The sequence below is a fragment of the Scyliorhinus canicula genome, chromosome 13, assembly GCF_902713615.1.
Source record: "Scyliorhinus canicula chromosome 13, sScyCan1.1, whole genome shotgun sequence".
In the NCBI taxonomy this organism is placed as follows: Eukaryota; Metazoa; Chordata; class Chondrichthyes; order Carcharhiniformes; family Scyliorhinidae; genus Scyliorhinus; species Scyliorhinus canicula.
Genome location: NC_052158.1, coordinates 97,896,506 through 97,915,361, shown reverse-complemented (window position 1 = coordinate 97,915,361; position 18,856 = coordinate 97,896,506). Strand labels below are relative to the sequence as shown.

Sequence of the window (18,856 nt, the reverse complement as noted above, 5' to 3'; positions counted from 1 at the left end):
ATTCACCCCACATACCACCCTGTCGCGTAATATATCATTCAAGGATGACCCAAAATCACAATAGTCCGTCAACTTCCTCAAGCCAGCCATTAAAACCGAAACAAATTCACCTGGGATTCACCCCATTGAATAGAACTTTTACCACTGAAGGACGATATAGGGTTTCGAGTGATAATGACCTCTAACTAATTCCACAAGATCATTAAATGATTTGGAATTAGGCACATCAGGGTAAGCCAAGCTTCTTAGTACATTATAGGTCTGGGTGCCACAGGCCATGAGCAAAGTCATTTTTTTGCCTTTCGTCACCTTCTGTGCTGTTTCTGTTTTGGTATATCCTGAAAAGTTCATTCACTAATAGTTCATTCACCCCTGCTACATCTTTGTACAGATCAGCTCACTTCTACTGTTTAATACAGCTACATTTAGCTCTGTGCTTTTGGCTGTTTTTGAATTGGTGTATGAATTTAGGATAAATAGTGAAGCAAATAAGGCTAATATTTGTTTTGCTTTGTTTTTGTCTTTGTGGCTTTATTTCCATTTTTAGAATAATGAGAAATGTGCGAGGAATCTTGTGCACTACTTGGTGTGCAGTAGTATCAACTTCAAGCAAGAGATATTTATGCAAGCCATTTGGCCCAACCAAAAAAGGAGACATTCCCTAATCCAGTGGCATATTTCTTTGCTATTATGTTCAGAAACAAAATTAGCACATAGAGCTTTACATGCCAACACCAGTGGAAAATGCAGTAGACATAAAAATGAACACAGTACAGCTTGTGACAATAACCCTGCTTTAATATCTTTTGCTGTTAAACCTTTATAATTTTGTTCAGTGTTGTAATATTTTGAACATTGATTATAAAGCTCTATTCAAGATGAATACTGTATTTTAAATTAAGTTAATTATTCTCAACAGTCATTGAAAAGGATGAATTATGAATTGCTTTTTTTTTCCCAGGGCACATCACTGAATCAGAACTGTGGAAGAAGGAATTGGATCGTTGGAACTCTTATATGTTAGACTGGAAAAGTAAATTCAATGATTACAGCAGCAGAAAAGATAATTGTACAAATGTTTAAGCAACATGGTTTATCTCTGCAAAGTCACTTGTACAGTTTCATACTATGTGACATGCAGAAAAGACTCTATTTGTCCAAAATGCTTGGGATCTTCAGTGGTAAATTAGTCTTAAATTATTAACTCCCAAGTGCAAAACATGTCATTCAGTATCTGTATGGCAGCTAATATATCCACATGTATAAGTTGCATCACGTCCAAGTGCCCAGCTATCACTTCCAGGATCACTGCAAAGATTGTAGGCACGATCCTCTGGCCACACTGTGCCGGAAAAGCATCTCACCATGGTGCAAAGTGGCCGGTGAAAGCCGGGATGTACTTGGCTCGCGAAATCCAACTCATTTAGGTGTTCAGGCTGGGAGGGAGGACGGAGATCAGGATGCCATTTAAAACTAACATCCCGATCTCTCGCTGCATCAGGCAGAACTCCCCATTGTAAATAACGGGGATATGTGCCACCTCGGCTGCGCGTTTCCCGGTCAGGCCCCTTATTCAAAGCAAGTCGCGTTGAATAGCCATGTGTTTCTCGGCACTGAGTGCCAATAAACACGTGGCTAAACGCGCTCAGTAGGGGACTTTGTTTCCTTTTGTGAAGATTGCACCCTCTTATATTTTGTCCAACACTTTGTTTTTTTTCTCTCACTATTTTCTCAGTCCATCTGTCCTCATCCTTTGCCTTCCATTCTTCCTTCACACCCTGCTTCCTGGTTTCCATTTCACTTACAATTACTTCTCAGCTAGAATCTGCAACCTCATATCTGTATTTCCAGCTGATGTACAGCACAGTGCTGTATGACTGTTTACCCTAATCTGTTTTAAAAAAAATATTTTATTCTCCTTTTTCAAATTTTCTCCTAAATTTACACCCACTAACAATAAACAATAATCAGTAACAAATATGTCAATCCCCATATCAATAACAACGATCCCATCCTCCCACCAAACCCCAGACATTAGCCCGCATTGTCACATAAACAAATGACAAAAAGGAATCAGGAATCTCCCATAGTCAATATTAACACACACACCCCCCCCTCCCACCATCCCCCAACTAATGTTCGATGTTATCCAGTTCTTGAGAGTGCATAATGAATAATGTCCATGAATTGTAGAACCCCTCCATCCTTCCCCTCAGTTCAAACTTAACATTCTCAAGAGTCAAGAATTCCAACAGGCCCCCCCGCCGCGCCAGGGCACAAGGTGGAGAGGTTGCTCTCCAACCTCTCAGGACCTGCCTTCGGGCGATTAACGAAGCGAAGGCTACAACATCTGCCTCTGCACCCGTTTCCAACCCCTGACACCATGAATATGGCCTCCCAGGGGCCTGGGTCCAGTTTTGCATGCACCACTTTAGAAATTACCCTGAAAACCTCCTTCCAGTAATCCTCTAGCTTTGGACAGGACCAAACATATGAAAGTGATTAGCGGGACCCCTCCCCCGCAACGTTCACACACATCTTCTACTCCTTCAAAGAATCGGCTCATCTTCGCCCTCGTGAAGTGTGCTCTGTATACCACCTTCAGCTGTATTAGCCCCCAACCTCGCGCACAAGGTGGAGGCATTCACTCTCCGGAGCTCCTCACACCAGAACCCCTCCTCCATATCCTCTCCTAATTCTTCCTCGCACTTTGCTTTGATCCCTTCCAGTGGTGTCTTCTCCTCTTCCAAAATAGCTCTGTAAACCGCCAACACTACCACCTTCACCAGTCCCCCTGTCGTCAGCACCTCCTCCAGCAATCTGGAGGCCAGCTCCACCGTGAAGCTCTGTATCTCCTTTCTGGCAAAATCTCGAACCTGCATGTATCTAAACGTTTCCCCCTGCTCCAGCCCATACTTCGCTTCCAGCTCCTTCAAACCGATCCCTGAGAAACAAATCTTTTAGTGTCTTAATCCCCTTCTCCTCCCATTTCCGAAAGTTTCCATCCCACTTCCCTGGCTCAAATCTGTGGTTCCCCCGAATCAGCATTTTCCTTGACCCTGCCCCCAACCCAAATTGTTGGCGAAACTGCCTCCAAATTCTCAATGAAGCTATTATTACCGGACTCCCTGAGTATTTCCCCAGGGCCATCGGGAGCGGCGCTGTTGATCGTACTTTCAATCCCAACCCCCTGCACAAACTCTCCTCAATTCTGACCTATTGGGAGTCAACCCCTCTGACCCAAATCACTTTCACCCAAACCTGACCTGTTTGTATACCTATTCTTTTCATAAAATAATTTAATCTAAAACAGTTAGAGTAAGTAATATAATTCAAAATGATAATTTACTGTCAAAATAATGGTGAGACAGATAGCGTTCACTATAAAATGCACAAGTAAGTACTTCAGACAGCGGAAGATATAAATAGTTAAATGTGAATAGCTCACCGCTGGAAAGCATTGAGGGGGAGTTCACTTGCTGCTTTTAATGAGATTTGCAAACTAAATTTGATACAAAAAATTAGAGTTGCTCTAACGTGACACAAGGAGTTTTTCTTGGAGCCAGTATAATTCATTAACTCTGTATCAGCAGTCAGACACTCTTTTAGCATTTGGCTAATTGTTAATTACTGTCAATGAACTTCTCTGATGAAAAGGCGCTAATATAAGTGTGATGTGTCATTCCTTCAGGTTTTAACAACTGCTGGATATTGTGAAAATGTGAAATTTAAAGTGATTTATTTTACTTTTTCTTTCTATCTCTCTTTTTCATTATCCAATCTTTCCCTCTATTTCAATTTATGTGTCTGACTTGACATTGAATTCAACCATTCTATTTTTACTTCTTACTCAGTTCTTAAGCTGTTAATTTCTCAATTTTCCCATCTGATCGGTTAAGGAGATGCCAACTCTATTCACTTTCATGTTGCTGTTTAGGCCTTGTTGGTCACAGAAGGAGCACTGATTATAGGTTCAGTAGATTGATAATCAGCGTGTTAATTGTTCCAGCACTGCATCACTACTCCCCAAAAGGAAAAATTGGATTAAAATAAAAAGCAAATCAACAAACTTGGGTCCCAGGCATCCTGAATCGTTTGCTGTTACTTCATCACATTGTATTTTAGAAACTTATTTCACAAAGTATCGTTGGGATGTCTGGCAAATCTTACTAATGGTAAGCACCATTGGATTCAATATAACAAATTAATGCTGCTTTATGTTTGAAAGGAGATATCTTCCATATATTAACTAATGAGTCTGAAGGTTATGGAGCTATAAACTTCTAAATGCAAGACTGCTAGCTTGTTTTGCGGCAGTTCAAATTTCCACAGTAACAAATTTTAAATTGCTTTGCAGTTTATTTCTTGCTGAAGGACTACTTCTCACCACTATATTTTGTATTTATTAGAATGCTCAGCTATTGTGCTGCACTTGATATCAAGCGATATATGAAATTCAGGAAAGCATCTTGTATTTTAAGAAAGAGAATAAATCTCCATTAATTGTATGTTTTTCCATGAAATGCTGTTCATATCACAGATCTCATCAAATTTGTGAGTAATGATATATTTATAGCAGGCCTTTCAAAAGAGTAAGTTGCTTTTGCATGAGCAAATTTCAGCACCCACCTCCATATCAATAAAATATTCTGTGACTAAGCGAATAGCAACTAGACATAGGCTTAAAATTAAAAATACTAGTGGAGGATATTTTAAAAATTTGCTATAAGAGGCAAAAGATACAGACAGCTCCAGAAATATGGTATATAATTTCTTGAAATAACTTTCAATCCATGCCTTCCTATTCTAATATTAGGGGAAGACATTTCAGTTAAACAGGCCATGCATTGTTAGGCCAATAAACCACACGTGCAATTTCAGGACCGTTGCATTTACATTTAACTTACTTCTCAAGCAACATGTATTTGTTTGAGGTTAAAAAAAAATAGTGGAAATACTCAGCAGATGTGATAGTATCAGTGGAGAGAGAAACAGACTTATCGTTTCGTGTTGGGCAGCATGGTAGCACAGTGGTTAACACTGTTGCTTCACAGCGCCAGGGTCCCAGGTTCGATTCTTGGCTTCGGTCACTGTCTGTGCGGAGTCTGCACGTTCTCCCCGTGTCTGCGTGGGTTTGCTCCGGGTACTCCGGTTTCCTCCACACGTCCCGAAAGACGTGCTGTTCGGTCATTTGGGCATTCTGAATTCTCCTTCAGTGTACTTGACAGTCGCCGGAATGTGGCGACTTTGGGATTTTCACAGTAACTTAATTGCAGTGTAAATGTAAACCTACTTGTGACAATAATAAAGATTATTATTATTTCCCTACATTGGAGACCTTACCTCTACCAAACACCTTGCTTCTTTTGCCGAATGGCACTCACCCTGATCATGACAGAGCTTGCACTAAACTTGACCTCAGAATTGCATGCCACCTTCTTTCTGTTGCCCTTCCCTCAGTGACCCTCGACTTCACTTTAGTTGCACTTGATCTTCCCTAGTAACCCTCGACCTTTCCTCATTGGCACTCAACCTTCCCTCAGTGATCCTTGACCTTTTCTCAGTCAAAATTGAATTTCTCTCACTGACCCTGTAGCTCCCCTCATTAATAAAAAAGTTCCCTTCTGCCATGCTCAACTTTCCCTACAATGTTTCTCCACCTCCTCACCTCTCTTTCAAAGAAATCCGAGTCATGACAGACAGTTCCAAATCACTCGCCTTCCAAGTCGAGGACTGCCTTGTCTGCTCACCATCAGCTGTAACCAATCATGAAAGTAAAGGCCCATGATTCCCATTCACCACTAATTTAATGTGGAGTTTAATGCTTAAAAGTTGTGGGTTAATGAGTATTCATTGCAGACAAAACCATTAAAATTACCTTCCTGCCATTTGCCATTGGCATTACATTCCAGTTCTTCTCACATCTGGGATCTTTTCTGCTTCCATCCAAACATCTAAAACTTGAGACTACACTAGTCAATACTCCCAACACCTTTTTCCCTGCTCTCTAAGCCAGCATTGAATTCCATCCAATAACTCTGTTTCTCTCTCCATATATGTTGCCAGACTTGTTGATTCCAACATTGTGTTTTTGTATCAAATTTCCAGCATCTTTAGTATTTTGCTTTTGTATATGTGTAAAGACCTTTAATAACACAAAGTAGAGTTCTTAACCTATTTTAAATGTAACATAACCAGCCTCTTTGGTATTCAGTTATTAGATGTTTACAATTCCAAAGTGAATACAAAATTACAATTATGTGATAGTGCAATAAAGAGGTCAATCAAGAACACTGAAACAGACAATCTGATCATTACCACATAGCTATTTGTGGGGACTTGCTATGTACAAATTAGCTACCCCATTTCCTACACCTGAACAGTGACTACTCTTCAAAAGGCACTGCATTCGCTCTTGAGTACTTTGTGTTGTTCTGTGGTTTTGAAAGGCACCATCTGATGTGAGTCTTTATTTTTAGTGTGAATTACCCAATTGAGTGCTCCAAGAAAGGAGTGGCACCCATAGAATATACTGGTCAGGCAGTAATTGACTGCCCAAAAATGGTTGTTTTCCTGTCTACTATTGACCAGATATTGGACATTGTAGACCTGTAATTTCCTGACCAGATTCCCTGAAGCTCAGCAGGAATGTGCAATTGAGGCGTTAGCAATTACATTTTTGTATTATAATTATTTTAGGACATGAAGAACCAGTTAAGTTGTAATTTTTAATTTTCTGAATCTTAAGCAAAACTGTTCCAATTTGAAGCTACATTTGTAGCACACATGACAATAGAAGTGTCATGTACCTTGCAAGTTGGTTTCAATGTTGATGCAATGTGTTCAGTATTCCCTGGTCTTTCTGGGACTTTGAAGAGTTCCAAAATTCAGTTCAGCTATAGGCACCTGCCTTTATTTCCCTGGGGTGCAACCTGTCCTAGCCATTTCCTGTGCCGCCTATGTGGCATTCTACAAGGATAATGCAAATGCAGGTACTTTGCCATAATACAGAAATTTGTCATTATCCTGTTGTCGCACAGTTCAACCATCTAATGCAATGCCTGGGCCTCGGATTGGGTTACTAATGTGCAGGCAGTGTCTGCATGTTATGTAGTCATTGAAAAAAAGAAGTCTAAATCTGCAAGATAGGCCCTTCAATAACATTTAAAGGGCCAGGAATAGTGATTCAGGTATGTCAAATTTTTGGAACCATTTCTATTGCACAGTGTTTGGAAATACACCTTTGTTTTTGGAGGTGTTTGGGGGATTTCCTGTATTTGCCAGAGTGTTGCTTCATCCTCAAAAGGGTGAAAGAGGGGAGGTGACCAGTGCCAGAAGAAGTGCTGCAACAGGTATGGCGACAGCAGTTGCAATGAAAATGAAAATTGCTTATTGTCACGAGTAGGCTTCAATGAAGTTACTGTGAAAAGCCCCTAGTCGCCACATTCCGGCGCCTGTCCGGGGAGGCTGGTACGGGAATCGAACCGTACTGCTGGCCTGCTTGGTCTGCTTTAAAAGCCAGCGATTTAGCCCAGTGAGTTAAACCAGCCCCTAAACCAATGCTTCTGGGTCTGCAACACAACAGCAATTGGAGAGGCCTGGGTTATCCCCTCTGCTAAGTTGGGAGTTAGACTCTGTCATACTGCTTGACAGTGACTGGACGTTGTCCAGCAGGCCAGCTTATGCACCCGGCATCTCAGTCCATCTCCTCATGCTGTCCCATTGAGGATCTCCGATAAATCCACTGTAGCAGTAGTCATCTGCCACTTTGTTCTCCAAGGCAAAAACACAGCAGGGATTCACGGGGGTTGTGAAATTAATTTAATGGGAAGCTTTTAAATAATGATCTGGATCAGTTGCTTCTTTCCTAAGTGAAAGACCTTTGCTCACAGGACTGTGTATTTTTACCCCTTTGCAGCTGATTCCCAAACTTTGGAAGTTATTTCTGCTGACTTGGTCATTTTTGACATTTAATCTGCTGTACATTACTGCATGGGAGCAGCTTATGTAGCTCTACCTTGGATGTCTGATGGAGGATCAAAAGGAGCAATACTAACAGGAGAGACACTAGCAGGCGCAGTAACTGCCTTCTCTTCAGCCTCCTGCCTGTCCACAGGATAGAGGGAATGAACACAGAGTTCACATGAGGCAATATTCCTAACATAAGGTATAGTGATAGAGAATCAGATTTCCGGTCATAACTGAGGAACAGTTCCTCAGGAGATTTTGAATTTCTCGATAGGGTCATTATTGTGAATTTATTCTGAATTTATTTTCCTTCCAAGGATCTGATTGTGGTTTTGCAATCTGTTGAGCAGAAGTGCACCTCCCAGATGGCCAATACCATATTTTCCAGTGCTGTGACTTAAGTCCAGTCTGTCATTGATGAGGCCAGTAAGAACAATAGAGTTTCCTCCTAATACACCTGCTGGCTCAGACACAGGAAGCACCATGTGTTAGTTCCTGGAAAGAGAAAACCAGGCAGCTGTGTTTAAACCCCCTCAGATCCTTGAGCTGCAAGCTATTCTTTAATTTTCCTTACTCGGCTCCCACACACGCGTTCATCTTTCTTCATGCTTGAGTAACTATGAAGTGCTCTAACTGCAACGTTTATAAACATCAACCACTTCAAACAGAGTTAAATGCTTTGCAAGGACCCTCCTTCATGTTTGAGTGATTTTGAAGTAGTCAGCTGGAAATTGACAGCACTTCACTCTGACAGCGGTCTCTTCTGGGGGGCTTCCTAACAGCGGTCTCTTTATTGAAGGGTCCCTAGGGGGGTATCCTTATTCCAGTGTCACTGGAGGGTCTCAATTTTTAGGGGTCTCTATGTTGAGGTGGTCTCTGGGAGGGGTCTCCTTACTTAAGGGGTCTCGTTATTTAGGTGTTTTTGGGGGTGTTGGGTCACCGCTGTACTGGGGGGAACCAGAATATCCAAGTATAGGGGGCTCAATTGCAAACAGGATAGGGTATGGGGGTGGCCAGCTGTGGGACCTAGCTATCGGGCTGCCTGCTCAAAATGGCGGTCTGATTCCCTCGAGAATCCCTAGCAATCCTCATAATGAATAAATTTGCATGACGAAGGATTGTGAATCACGTGCAGTTCAGCTCTGGTGGGAAAACATAGTCTTCCAAAGAGAGAATTTTGCCCAATAAAAAAAGGAAACAGTACTCCAATTGAAGGAAGATCCAAGGTGGAGCACACAGAATATAGTGGAACCTAGAGATGCTGAAAGAATTAAATGGAAGTTAAACAAAGCACTAGCTAGAAAAGACAAACATTGCACCATCACGAATGAGCAATGGAAACATATTAAAGAATCTGCCAAGAAAGGCGGGACAAGCAGCCTAGGATTTTTAAGAGGAAAAGGGATAAATAAACCATGGATTATAACTGCAATGTAATGGAAGAAAGGAGAAAATAGAAGAATAACAATTTTGAAGAATTAAAGTTGAAATACAGACACTTGAATAGTGAGTAAAGGAAGAGTAACAGGAAAGACTCGAGAACAAAGGTTGAAAGAGCAGACTGATCTAATTAAAGAATTGGATTGACTGGAAAGGTAGACCTTATTATGTCAAAGAGATTAGTGACACCCTGCATAAAGGATTGAAAACATGCGATAGGGAGGAGGGATGGTGTTTTATTGACAAACTCTGATCAAATACAAAGATGGAAGGAGCATATTGAGCTACTATATGCAAAAAATGTAAAACCTGAAATGATTGCGCTAGAACATTACTGTTGACATCTAATTGGACCAGGAATATGAGATAGAAAGATAAGAACAGCAATAAATTAGATAAAAACTGGTAAAGCAGCTGGGATAAATTACAAACATGGGGAAAAAAACTTGATAAGTGCAAATTTTTAAAAATTCATTTACCGGATGTAGGCATAGCTGGCCTACATTGCCCGTCCCAAGCTGCCCTTGAAAGGGCATTTAAGAGTCAACCACATTTCTGTGGGGCTGCAGTCAGATGTAGGTCTGACTGGACGAGAATGGTAGATTTCCTTCCCAAAGGGCATTTGTGAACCAGGTTGGATTTTGCAACAATTGACAATGATTTCATGGTCAGCATGAGACTTTAAATTCCATTTTTCTTTTTAATTGAATTCAAATTCCACCATCTGCGAACTAAGGTCCCCAAAGCATTATACTGAGACTCAGACACAGAACAGTACAGCACAGAACAGGCCCTTCAGCCCTCGATGTTGTGCCGAGCAATGATCACCCTACTCAAACCCACGTATCCACCCTATACCCGTAACCCAACAACCCCCCCCTTAACCTTACTTACTCGGGATTACTGATCCAGTGACAATACCACTACACCAGACAATGATAATCATTATAAGAAAGAAGCCAAAGGCACGTCAATGTTCTGACTTCATACAATTAGCCTGATTGCCTATCTATTGAAAGTTGAGACGGCACAGAACTACATTGTCGATGATCAATTTAGATTCCAGGAAGGACGAGGGACTGAGGAGCAATAGGCAAGATAAGATTAATGAATGTTGTTTAGAGTTTGGATCAAATTTTGAAACAGCATTTGATTGTTTGACTGGATTAAGCTCTTGACAATGCGAAAAGACATTACGTAGGTTGGAAAGATACATCGGTAGAGGAGAACAATAGTGACAGAGTTACCAACAGGGAATCATGAACATGTGTAATTAGAAGAGGAGTTTGACAAGAGTAAGTTTCTCACCTGTCATCTGCAATGACTTTTCAGGGTCAAGGATCAAAAGTGTTTGAAGACACAGAATCTGGCATTAAGATTGAAGATGGGGGAGGCGGGTTGTTGAATAATAGCTTATAGCAAGCACTGAAGAAGGATTACAAGAACTTACAGATGGACTAGTAACCGCAAGTATTAACTGGAATAAAAGTGAATATTGGCAAAACCAAAGTGATGCATATCTCAACATCACAAACATAAATTCATAAAAGGAAGCAAAAAGGTGCAAGAATTCAGATATTTAGAAAGCATAATATCTTCAGATGGAAGATGTAACAGAAAAAAGGAACAAGTATAGAAAGTTGAAAGACCATAATTTGTTGTGTTATGAATTTGCCAAGCAATATCAGTAAAACAAATTCAACAAAACATAATAGGATGCAATCTGCCCAGCAACAGGTAGAAATCTGCCGTGAGACAGCAGTAGCCTGAATTCAAAAGACCAGATGTGGTATGTCTCTCAGTAACAAGATTAGAAGGCATTTTCAATAAGAATCAGATGTGAATAGACTATGAACAGAAACAATTTACCTAGACGATTGGGAAGATCAGTCAGGCAAGCACATGATGATGTTGAGACTCAAAAAATTTGATAGGGGCAGACAACCAAATTCACAAGCAAAATCAAATTGGGCCAGTGAAAGACCCTCAGAAGCAAGGCACGCCAGTTAACACCTAGCAGGCCCAGAAGCAGACAAGCCAGTTTCCAGCCACTGTACCTGAAGGCCAAGTTTTACATCTAACAAGAAAACCTTTGTAAAGGCAGTTGAAATATCTTTGCTGGACCAGGACAGGATGTTTCCCATACTTAAGTATCATCGCTGTATTTTTAAAAATTTGTTTACAGGATGTGGGACATCCTAAGGCAGAATTTATTGGCCATGTCCAGTTGACCTTCAGGAGTTGATGGTGATCTGCCTTCTTGAACCACTGCAGTTCCTGGGCTGTAGGTACACCCACAGTGCTGTTAGCGAGTTCCAGGATTTTGCCCCACCGGCAGTGAAGGAACGGCGGTATATTTCCAAATCAGGGTGGTGAGTGACATGGAGGGGCACCTCCAGGTGGTGGAGTTCCAAGCTATCTGCTGCTCTTCTCCTTCTGGATGGTAGCAGTCATGTGTTTCAGTGTTATGTGATGCCTGTGAGCTGGTTTCAATTTATTGATTTTGAAAATTTGGTGGTGGAATTCTCCATTCCTGAGACTAAGTGTTGACATTGGGGCAGGATTTGTGGACTTCTACGACAGTAAAACTTGCAGCCCACCTGTACCGATTCAATGACTGTTAAGGGGCTAGCACGGTGCCTCATGGAACGCAATTAATTCCAATAAGAAACAGTGCGGGTTTCGCCGGATTCACGATTGACACTCAGGAGACTGACAAGCTGCAGCCAGATATACACACTTCACTCCGCCCATACAGCAACCCAGCCAACAAGATAATCGGGGAGAGCAGCATCCTGTTTAGATCCCTGCTGCACGCCTTGGAGGAGAGGCAGGCAACCCTGCAGTCCGGCCAGGGAAGGAGGCTGCCAGCCATTGTGCCTGGGCGCAGGTGGCAGAGGCGCCACGATCAACATGATCCGGACCAGCCAGCAGTGCCAGAAGAAACTGCATGACCTCCTCAAGGCGGTGATGTGTTATGTACTCTGGGATAACACAGGCTGCAACTGGATGCAGCTTTAACCAAAAGATACTCCAGACCTTGAGGTTAGTTCAATCTGATTTATTGAACCAGTAGCACAATTAGCACAGTTCGCTATGAGTTCGACTCTCTGCTAACCTAAGTGTGGTTACTCTGACTGAACCAGACGAGCTCTTAGGCACGTGCTGGAGGTGTGATACTGTACATACACCCTGACTCACTCTGGAGAGATCCAGTGGAAAGAGGCGGAGTGTGAGTGCCTCGTGCCTTTTATAGTGATATACCACCCCTGAGTGTCCTGCCTGCTAATTGGTCATGTCCTGTTCTCTGTGTTCATTAGCTGCCTGTCTGAATATCATTATCTGCATGTTTGCATATCATGACAGGCGGGCAGGGTGAGTAGGCAGCACAGTGACCCTGGCACCAACTCCCCCATCCGATACACACTACCCCCCCCCCCCCCACCTGGAGAGGAGCGACCGTGATAATTTGGGACGGCACTCTAACAAAGGGAAATCCTGGAGTGCAGGGGCGCGCTCACCAGGTAAGTACGGGTGATCCCGCAGGACTGGGGGGGAGGGTCGAAAACCCTCCACCAGGATTGTTACCTGGAACGTAAGGGGACTCAATGGCCCGGTGAAAAGATCCAGAGTCATCACCTGCCGAAGAAGCCTAAAAGCAGACACAATCTACCTACAAGAGATGCACCTGAGGGAGAAGGACCGACTGCTGGTATGAAAGGGCTGGGTGGGACAGACATACCACTCGTGCTACAGGACGAGGGTGAGGGGTGGGGGGGGGGGGGGGGGATGGCAATATTAATTAGCAAAAGGATGAGGTTTACGGAAACCAAGACAGTTACGGCCCCAGGGTGACGGTACAACATGGTCAGCGGTGTCCTGGAAGGGGCACCGGTCGTACTGGTAAATGTGTACGCTCCCAGCTGGGACAACACAGAATTCATAAAGAAGACCATGGCAGAAACCCCTGACCTTGACAGACACCGACTGATGATGGGGGGGTGACTTCAACTGTGTACTGGACCCACTGACCGACCGATCAAACCCCAGAGCAGGGAAAAAGACTGGCATAGCGAGGGAACTAGCAGCATTTATGGAGCAGATGGGGGCAGTGAACCCATGGAGGTTCCTGCATCTGGGAGAGAAGGAATTTTCGTACTTCTCAAAAGTATACAAGTTATACACCCGTATCGACTTCTTTGCAGTGAGGAAATCGGTGCTTCCAGGGATCATGGGATGGGAGTACTAAACGATCGTTATCTCTGACCACGCTCCACACTGTATGGATGTGAGGTTGGAGACAGGCTGGGCCCAGCGCCCCATATGGAGGCTGATCACGGAACTCCTGGCCGACCAGGCCTTCCGTCAAAAAACATTGCGAGCCATAAGCGACTACGTTAGTAAATAGCGCGGGTAAAGGATAGCAGAGGCAGACTGGTAACAGAACCAAAGGAGGTCAATTGGGCATTTGAGACCTTCTACCGAGGATTGTACGTCTCCAAGCCCCCCTTTCAGGAGCACGGGGATGAAACAGTTCCTGGACGGACTGGAACTACCAATTGTGGGGGAGCTGGAAGCACCAATTGACCTGGGAGAAATCATGGTGCATCAGCTCCATGCAGGTGGGGAAGGCACTGGGACCCGACGGGTTCCTGGTGGACTTCTACAAAAAATTTGCACCAGTCCTGGCCCCACACTTAAGGGACATGTTTGCGGACTCACTGGCAAGGGGCACCCTGCCCCCCACGCTAGCGCAGGCCACAATTTCACTGATACCCAAAAAAGATAAAGACCTGACGGAAAGTGGATCATACAGACCAATTTCACTGCTGAACGTGGATGCGAAAATATGTGCAAAGGTCCTGACCAAAAGGCTGGAGGGCTGTGTACCAGAGGTGGTCGCAGAGGACCAAACGGGCTTTGTCAAGGGTAGGCAGCTTACAGCAAACATCAGGCGGCTGCTGAACATAATAATGACCCCCTCTGGGGAGAGAACACCAGAGGCGATCGTCTCCCTGGATGCAGAATAGGCCTTCGACAGAGTGGAATGGAAATACCTCCTTGAGGTACTGGAACAGTTTGGGCTCGGAGCGGGATTCACCGTTTGGGTGAGGCTCCTGTACAACGCTCCCAAAGAGAGCGTCCGAACTAACGCCACCAGCTCTGAATACTTCCAGCTGCAGAGAGGAACAAGACAGGGCTGCCCCCTGTCCCCAATCTTGATCGCGCTAGCGATCAAACCCCTGGCGATAGCACTGCGGGATGCGAAAAGCTAGAAGGGAATCCGGAGAGGAGACAGAGGGCACAGAGTCTCATTCTATGCAGATTTGCTCCTCTATGTCTCAAAGCCACAGGAGGGACTGAAGGCAATACTACAAATACTGAAAGAGTTTGGAACCTGCTTGGGCTACAAACTTAACCTGAGCAAAAGCGAGGCATTCCCAGTGAACCCAAACAGGGGAGGGAGAGAGCTGGAGGGGCTCCCATTCAAAACAGCCCAGAACAGATTCCGCTACCTGGGGATCCAGATAGCCAGAGACTGGACACAGATCCACAAGTGGAACCTAACCAGCCTGGTGGAGGAAGTAAGAAGAGACCTTCAAAGGTGAGGCTCACTCCCACTCTCCCTAGCGGGGAGAGTGCAGATAATCAAGATGAACGTACTGCCAAGGTCCCTCTTCCTGTTGTTATGGGCCAGGGTTTAGAGAACCCCAAAGTGTATCATGGAGTTCACCTGACCCACAACTTTTAATAAATTGTGGTATGGGGAGCACACGGCCCACTCTACAGGTCTGGAGAAATGGAAAAGTATTTTTTAAAGAAAAACAATGTTTATTCTATGAACTCAAGTTAACCTTTTTAAAACATACAGTGAACATCTTAGCAACTATTAATTCAAATACAACCCCCAAACACTAAGTAAACCTTTAAGCTTTCCTTTTTCACATCCATACGACTTAAAAAGAAAACCTTTATCAGAAGCACATCAGGTTAAAGTCACTACTGAAAACATTTATAATTCTGAATTCACCAAATGATCAAGAGATAGTCTTTTGATGGCAGAGAGAACAGAAGTACATCTGCTTGGTCTGGCTTCAGCTCCAACACTGAAAACAAAACTAAAACACACCCTGCAGCCTGCTCAAAAACGAAAGTAAAAAGCTGACAGACAGCCCGGCTCCACCCATTCTCTGACATCACTGCAGTCACACACACCCATTTCTTGAAGGTACTCTCACTTCTTCCAAACTACATATCTCCTTATCTTTCGTCATTAAAGACTGACTTGCTCCATATCCTTGAAGATCTTAATCTTGGAAGGCTCCTTCCTGTTTATACTCTTATTTCCCTTTTATTTTATTTTCCTGTTCTTGTTTTGATCCATAAATGATCAATGGACATGTCTCTTTAAGGCAAGCAGCCCATTTGTTTACCTCAAGCAGAAGAATCTAGAAGTTACAGGAGTGATCGCTTTGCTAGGCTGTGCTGGTTTGAATAGGGGACCACCAGTGAGAGAGATGGACTGGGACTCGGTATAATTCATTGGCTGGTGGTGAATGAATTGGCCCGAAAGGCCGTACTCTGCCTGGTCACAGGTAATGATTCGATTATATCACAGTGGAGTGCTTTTCAGAGTCCCATGGAGTTTCAATTTTGATCCTGGCAGCACAAATAAAGTTCTTGCTACACTCCTCCGAATCTCTCTCCAGTCTAATAATAATAATCTTTATTAATGTCACAAGTAGGCTTACATTAATACGGCAATGAAGTTACTGTGGAAATCCCCTAGTCACCATATCTCTCTCTCTCTCTCTCTCTCTCTCTCTAGAAAGCCTGTGAATGACATTTCTCTCCATTACTGTAATGGTTGGATCCCTGAAACTACAGAGGCCTGATGACAAACCACGAACTGAAAGCAAAGTTTGAAGGAAAGTAAGGTGCCTCCCCAGAAATGCTGTGAGGACTGCATTACAACCTGGATCAGTGCAGGCTGTAAACAGAGATTTTAACCTACCAGTTTTTGGTGAAGAAAGGTGTGATAAAAAGCATAATCTGAAACAAAGATTCTTTTTTTTCATTTATTATTTTACCCATTTCCACCCCTTTGTGTTTGTCTGTCCTATGTGCGTGCAGAGAGTGGGGGCAGATTAAAGTGGGAATTGGGTATTAGTTAATAGTTAACCAATTGCATTTTCTGCATATGATTGTAGTTCTTCGTATAAATAAACAGTAATTGGCTTTACCTTTACAAACCTGGTGACTGTAATTATTTGGCAGCCGACGGCCAAAGACCTCGGGTATTTTTACAAGAATTATTGGTTTATTCACTTGTGTTGTGATTCCGGGGCACCTGGGGCTGGAATTTACTCTGCACTAGCCCAGGGTGTCATAACAATCTCCTGGGCTAAATCCCTGGCTTTGAAAGCAAACCGAGCAGGCCAGCAGCACGGTTCGATTCCCATACCAGCCTCCCCGGACAGGCACCGGAATGTGGCGACTAGGGGCTTTTCACAGTAACTTCATTGAAGCCTACTCGTGACAATAAGTGATTTTCCTTTCCTTTCCTTTCCTTACTCCACATTGTACCAACAAAGAAACCTTACCTTCACAAATAAATTCCTTAACACCTCTGGCACCTACTTATCCACCAACCTCCGAACAGGTTGTACATTGTGTTGCATTTCTTCCGCTGGAATTATGGTTTTTCTTCTCACTTTAATAAACCTACCAGCTTATCTTATTTTACTGAGTCTTTCTTCCCAGTACCTTTCTTAAGCCAGCAATATTGCAACTTCATGTGTCCAAATATATTACAATGAAAACACTTAAGATTTCTTGGACAGGATTCACTATTCCCCGACGCCGATTTCAGGGGTGGTGCCGGTTGACTCTGGTTTTCTGTCCTCCGCCCCCTATGAAATGTCGTCACCTCATTACGGCCGCACACTGTTGGAGCGCCGTTATGGATCACCTGCCGGCCCTGCCCCAATGCTCCGCCTTAATGGGCCGAGCTCCCGACCGCGTGGTTGACGTGCGGTCTCAGTGGTTGGGAACTCACTGTGGCAGCTGCGGACTGTGTCCAGCACCGCCACAGCCAGCCGGGAACCATTCTGCTGACCGGGGGGACTGGTGGGGAGTGAGCAGGGGCTGGATCGGGTCCATGTACGGCCAGCACCATGTTTTACAGTGCAACCTCTGCATGTCTACGCCGTGCGCATGCGTGGTCACGGACCCGGCCGTTCTCCTTGCGTTTATATCGTGGGAGCCAGGAGTTTTACGTGGTGCGTCTGCCAGCCCCTCACTGGTCGCAGGATCGGTGAGGGTTCAGCGCCGATTTTGCAGTCGTAAAAAGCCACAGTTCCCACGCCGTTGTCAGCACTTAGCCTCCCAAAGGGTGAAGCCAGCCCCTTATCTCTTTTCCACTATCATAGGTTTCTATTTTAACCTGAGACAAGCTCTCCTTAACATTACCAATTAAACCTCCTTTGTCTTGACTACCTGTGAATTTCTCATTTCTCTAGTTTCTATCCTTCACAGATTGAAACTGATGTCGAAAACTAGACTTTAGTTTGTGAACTAATTGAGAATCATCTGCCAGTCTAGCACTGTTATCTCTTTGCTCTTCCACATGAGTTCTCACTACTGTTGGAAGTCAATCTTTAAATTTCTCCATGATAACAATTTCCCTCAGAGCGTCATATGTTTGGTCTAGTTTTAATGTCCTTATCACCTATCAAAATTATTTTGTTTAATTCTTTTGAACACTATATATGTCTGACCTGGTTCATTCCTTAGATTTCTAAACTTTAGTCTGTAGGTTTCTTGCACTAGTTCATAGGCATTTAATATGTTTATTTTCACCTCATCATAATCCCTAGATACCTCCTTTGATAATGATGCAAACATTTCACTAGTTCTAGCGACCAACTTTGTTTGAACCAACACTACCCCACTACCCAATTCAATTCTTTATCCACTTGCTCAAATTAGATTTAAAATAAGGCTTCCACATCTTTCTCAACAAACATTGGCAGTGCTGAAATATATTAAGACATGTCCATACTACGCTTTTGACTAGGAAGTGTTTCTCTTTCCTCTAGACCTTCCACAGCATCTGCCTTTATCCCCAACATTTTCTGTTGATGTTCTCTTTGCAGCTCCAGTTGCTGAAGTTCAAATTTTCCCTCTTTTTCCTTATGCCCTTGCCTAATCTCTCTTTTATCCTTTACCCTCTCTTCCTTTGCGAATCTTTCCATTTCTACTCAAGCTTCCTCCTTTCCATTTCCTTTCCAATTGCTTAAGTTCTATTTCTTTCTGTTTATCTTTTTTCCTGCATTTATAATTGTTTCATTTATAATTGAGTTCTGGTTAATTCTAATGATTCAGGCTGTATCTCTGGCAAATCTAAATGCTGAGCTCTTGTCTGTATGCTCTCTACTTCCCTCCC

General features: G+C 43.4%; 1 protein-coding gene across 3 annotated transcripts in view; it reads left to right on the top strand.

Moving 5' to 3' along the window:
* The window catches only part of LOC119975757 (cholinesterase-like), a 44,274-nt gene extending 27,617 nt beyond the window's left edge, over positions 1-16,657 (top strand). For 2 of the 3 annotated variants that reach the window (XM_038815578.1, XM_038815580.1), the window contains one exon: positions 962-2,015. In XM_038815578.1, coding sequence (XP_038671506.1) covers positions 962-1,083 — 122 coding nt within the window. In that variant the 3' untranslated portion in view covers positions 1,084-2,015. Of the gene's footprint in view, positions 1-961; positions 2,016-16,237 lie in introns of those variants that run through there. The other variant, XM_038815579.1, reaches the window with a different exon arrangement.
* Positions 16,658-18,856: the final 2,199 nt, after the last annotated feature.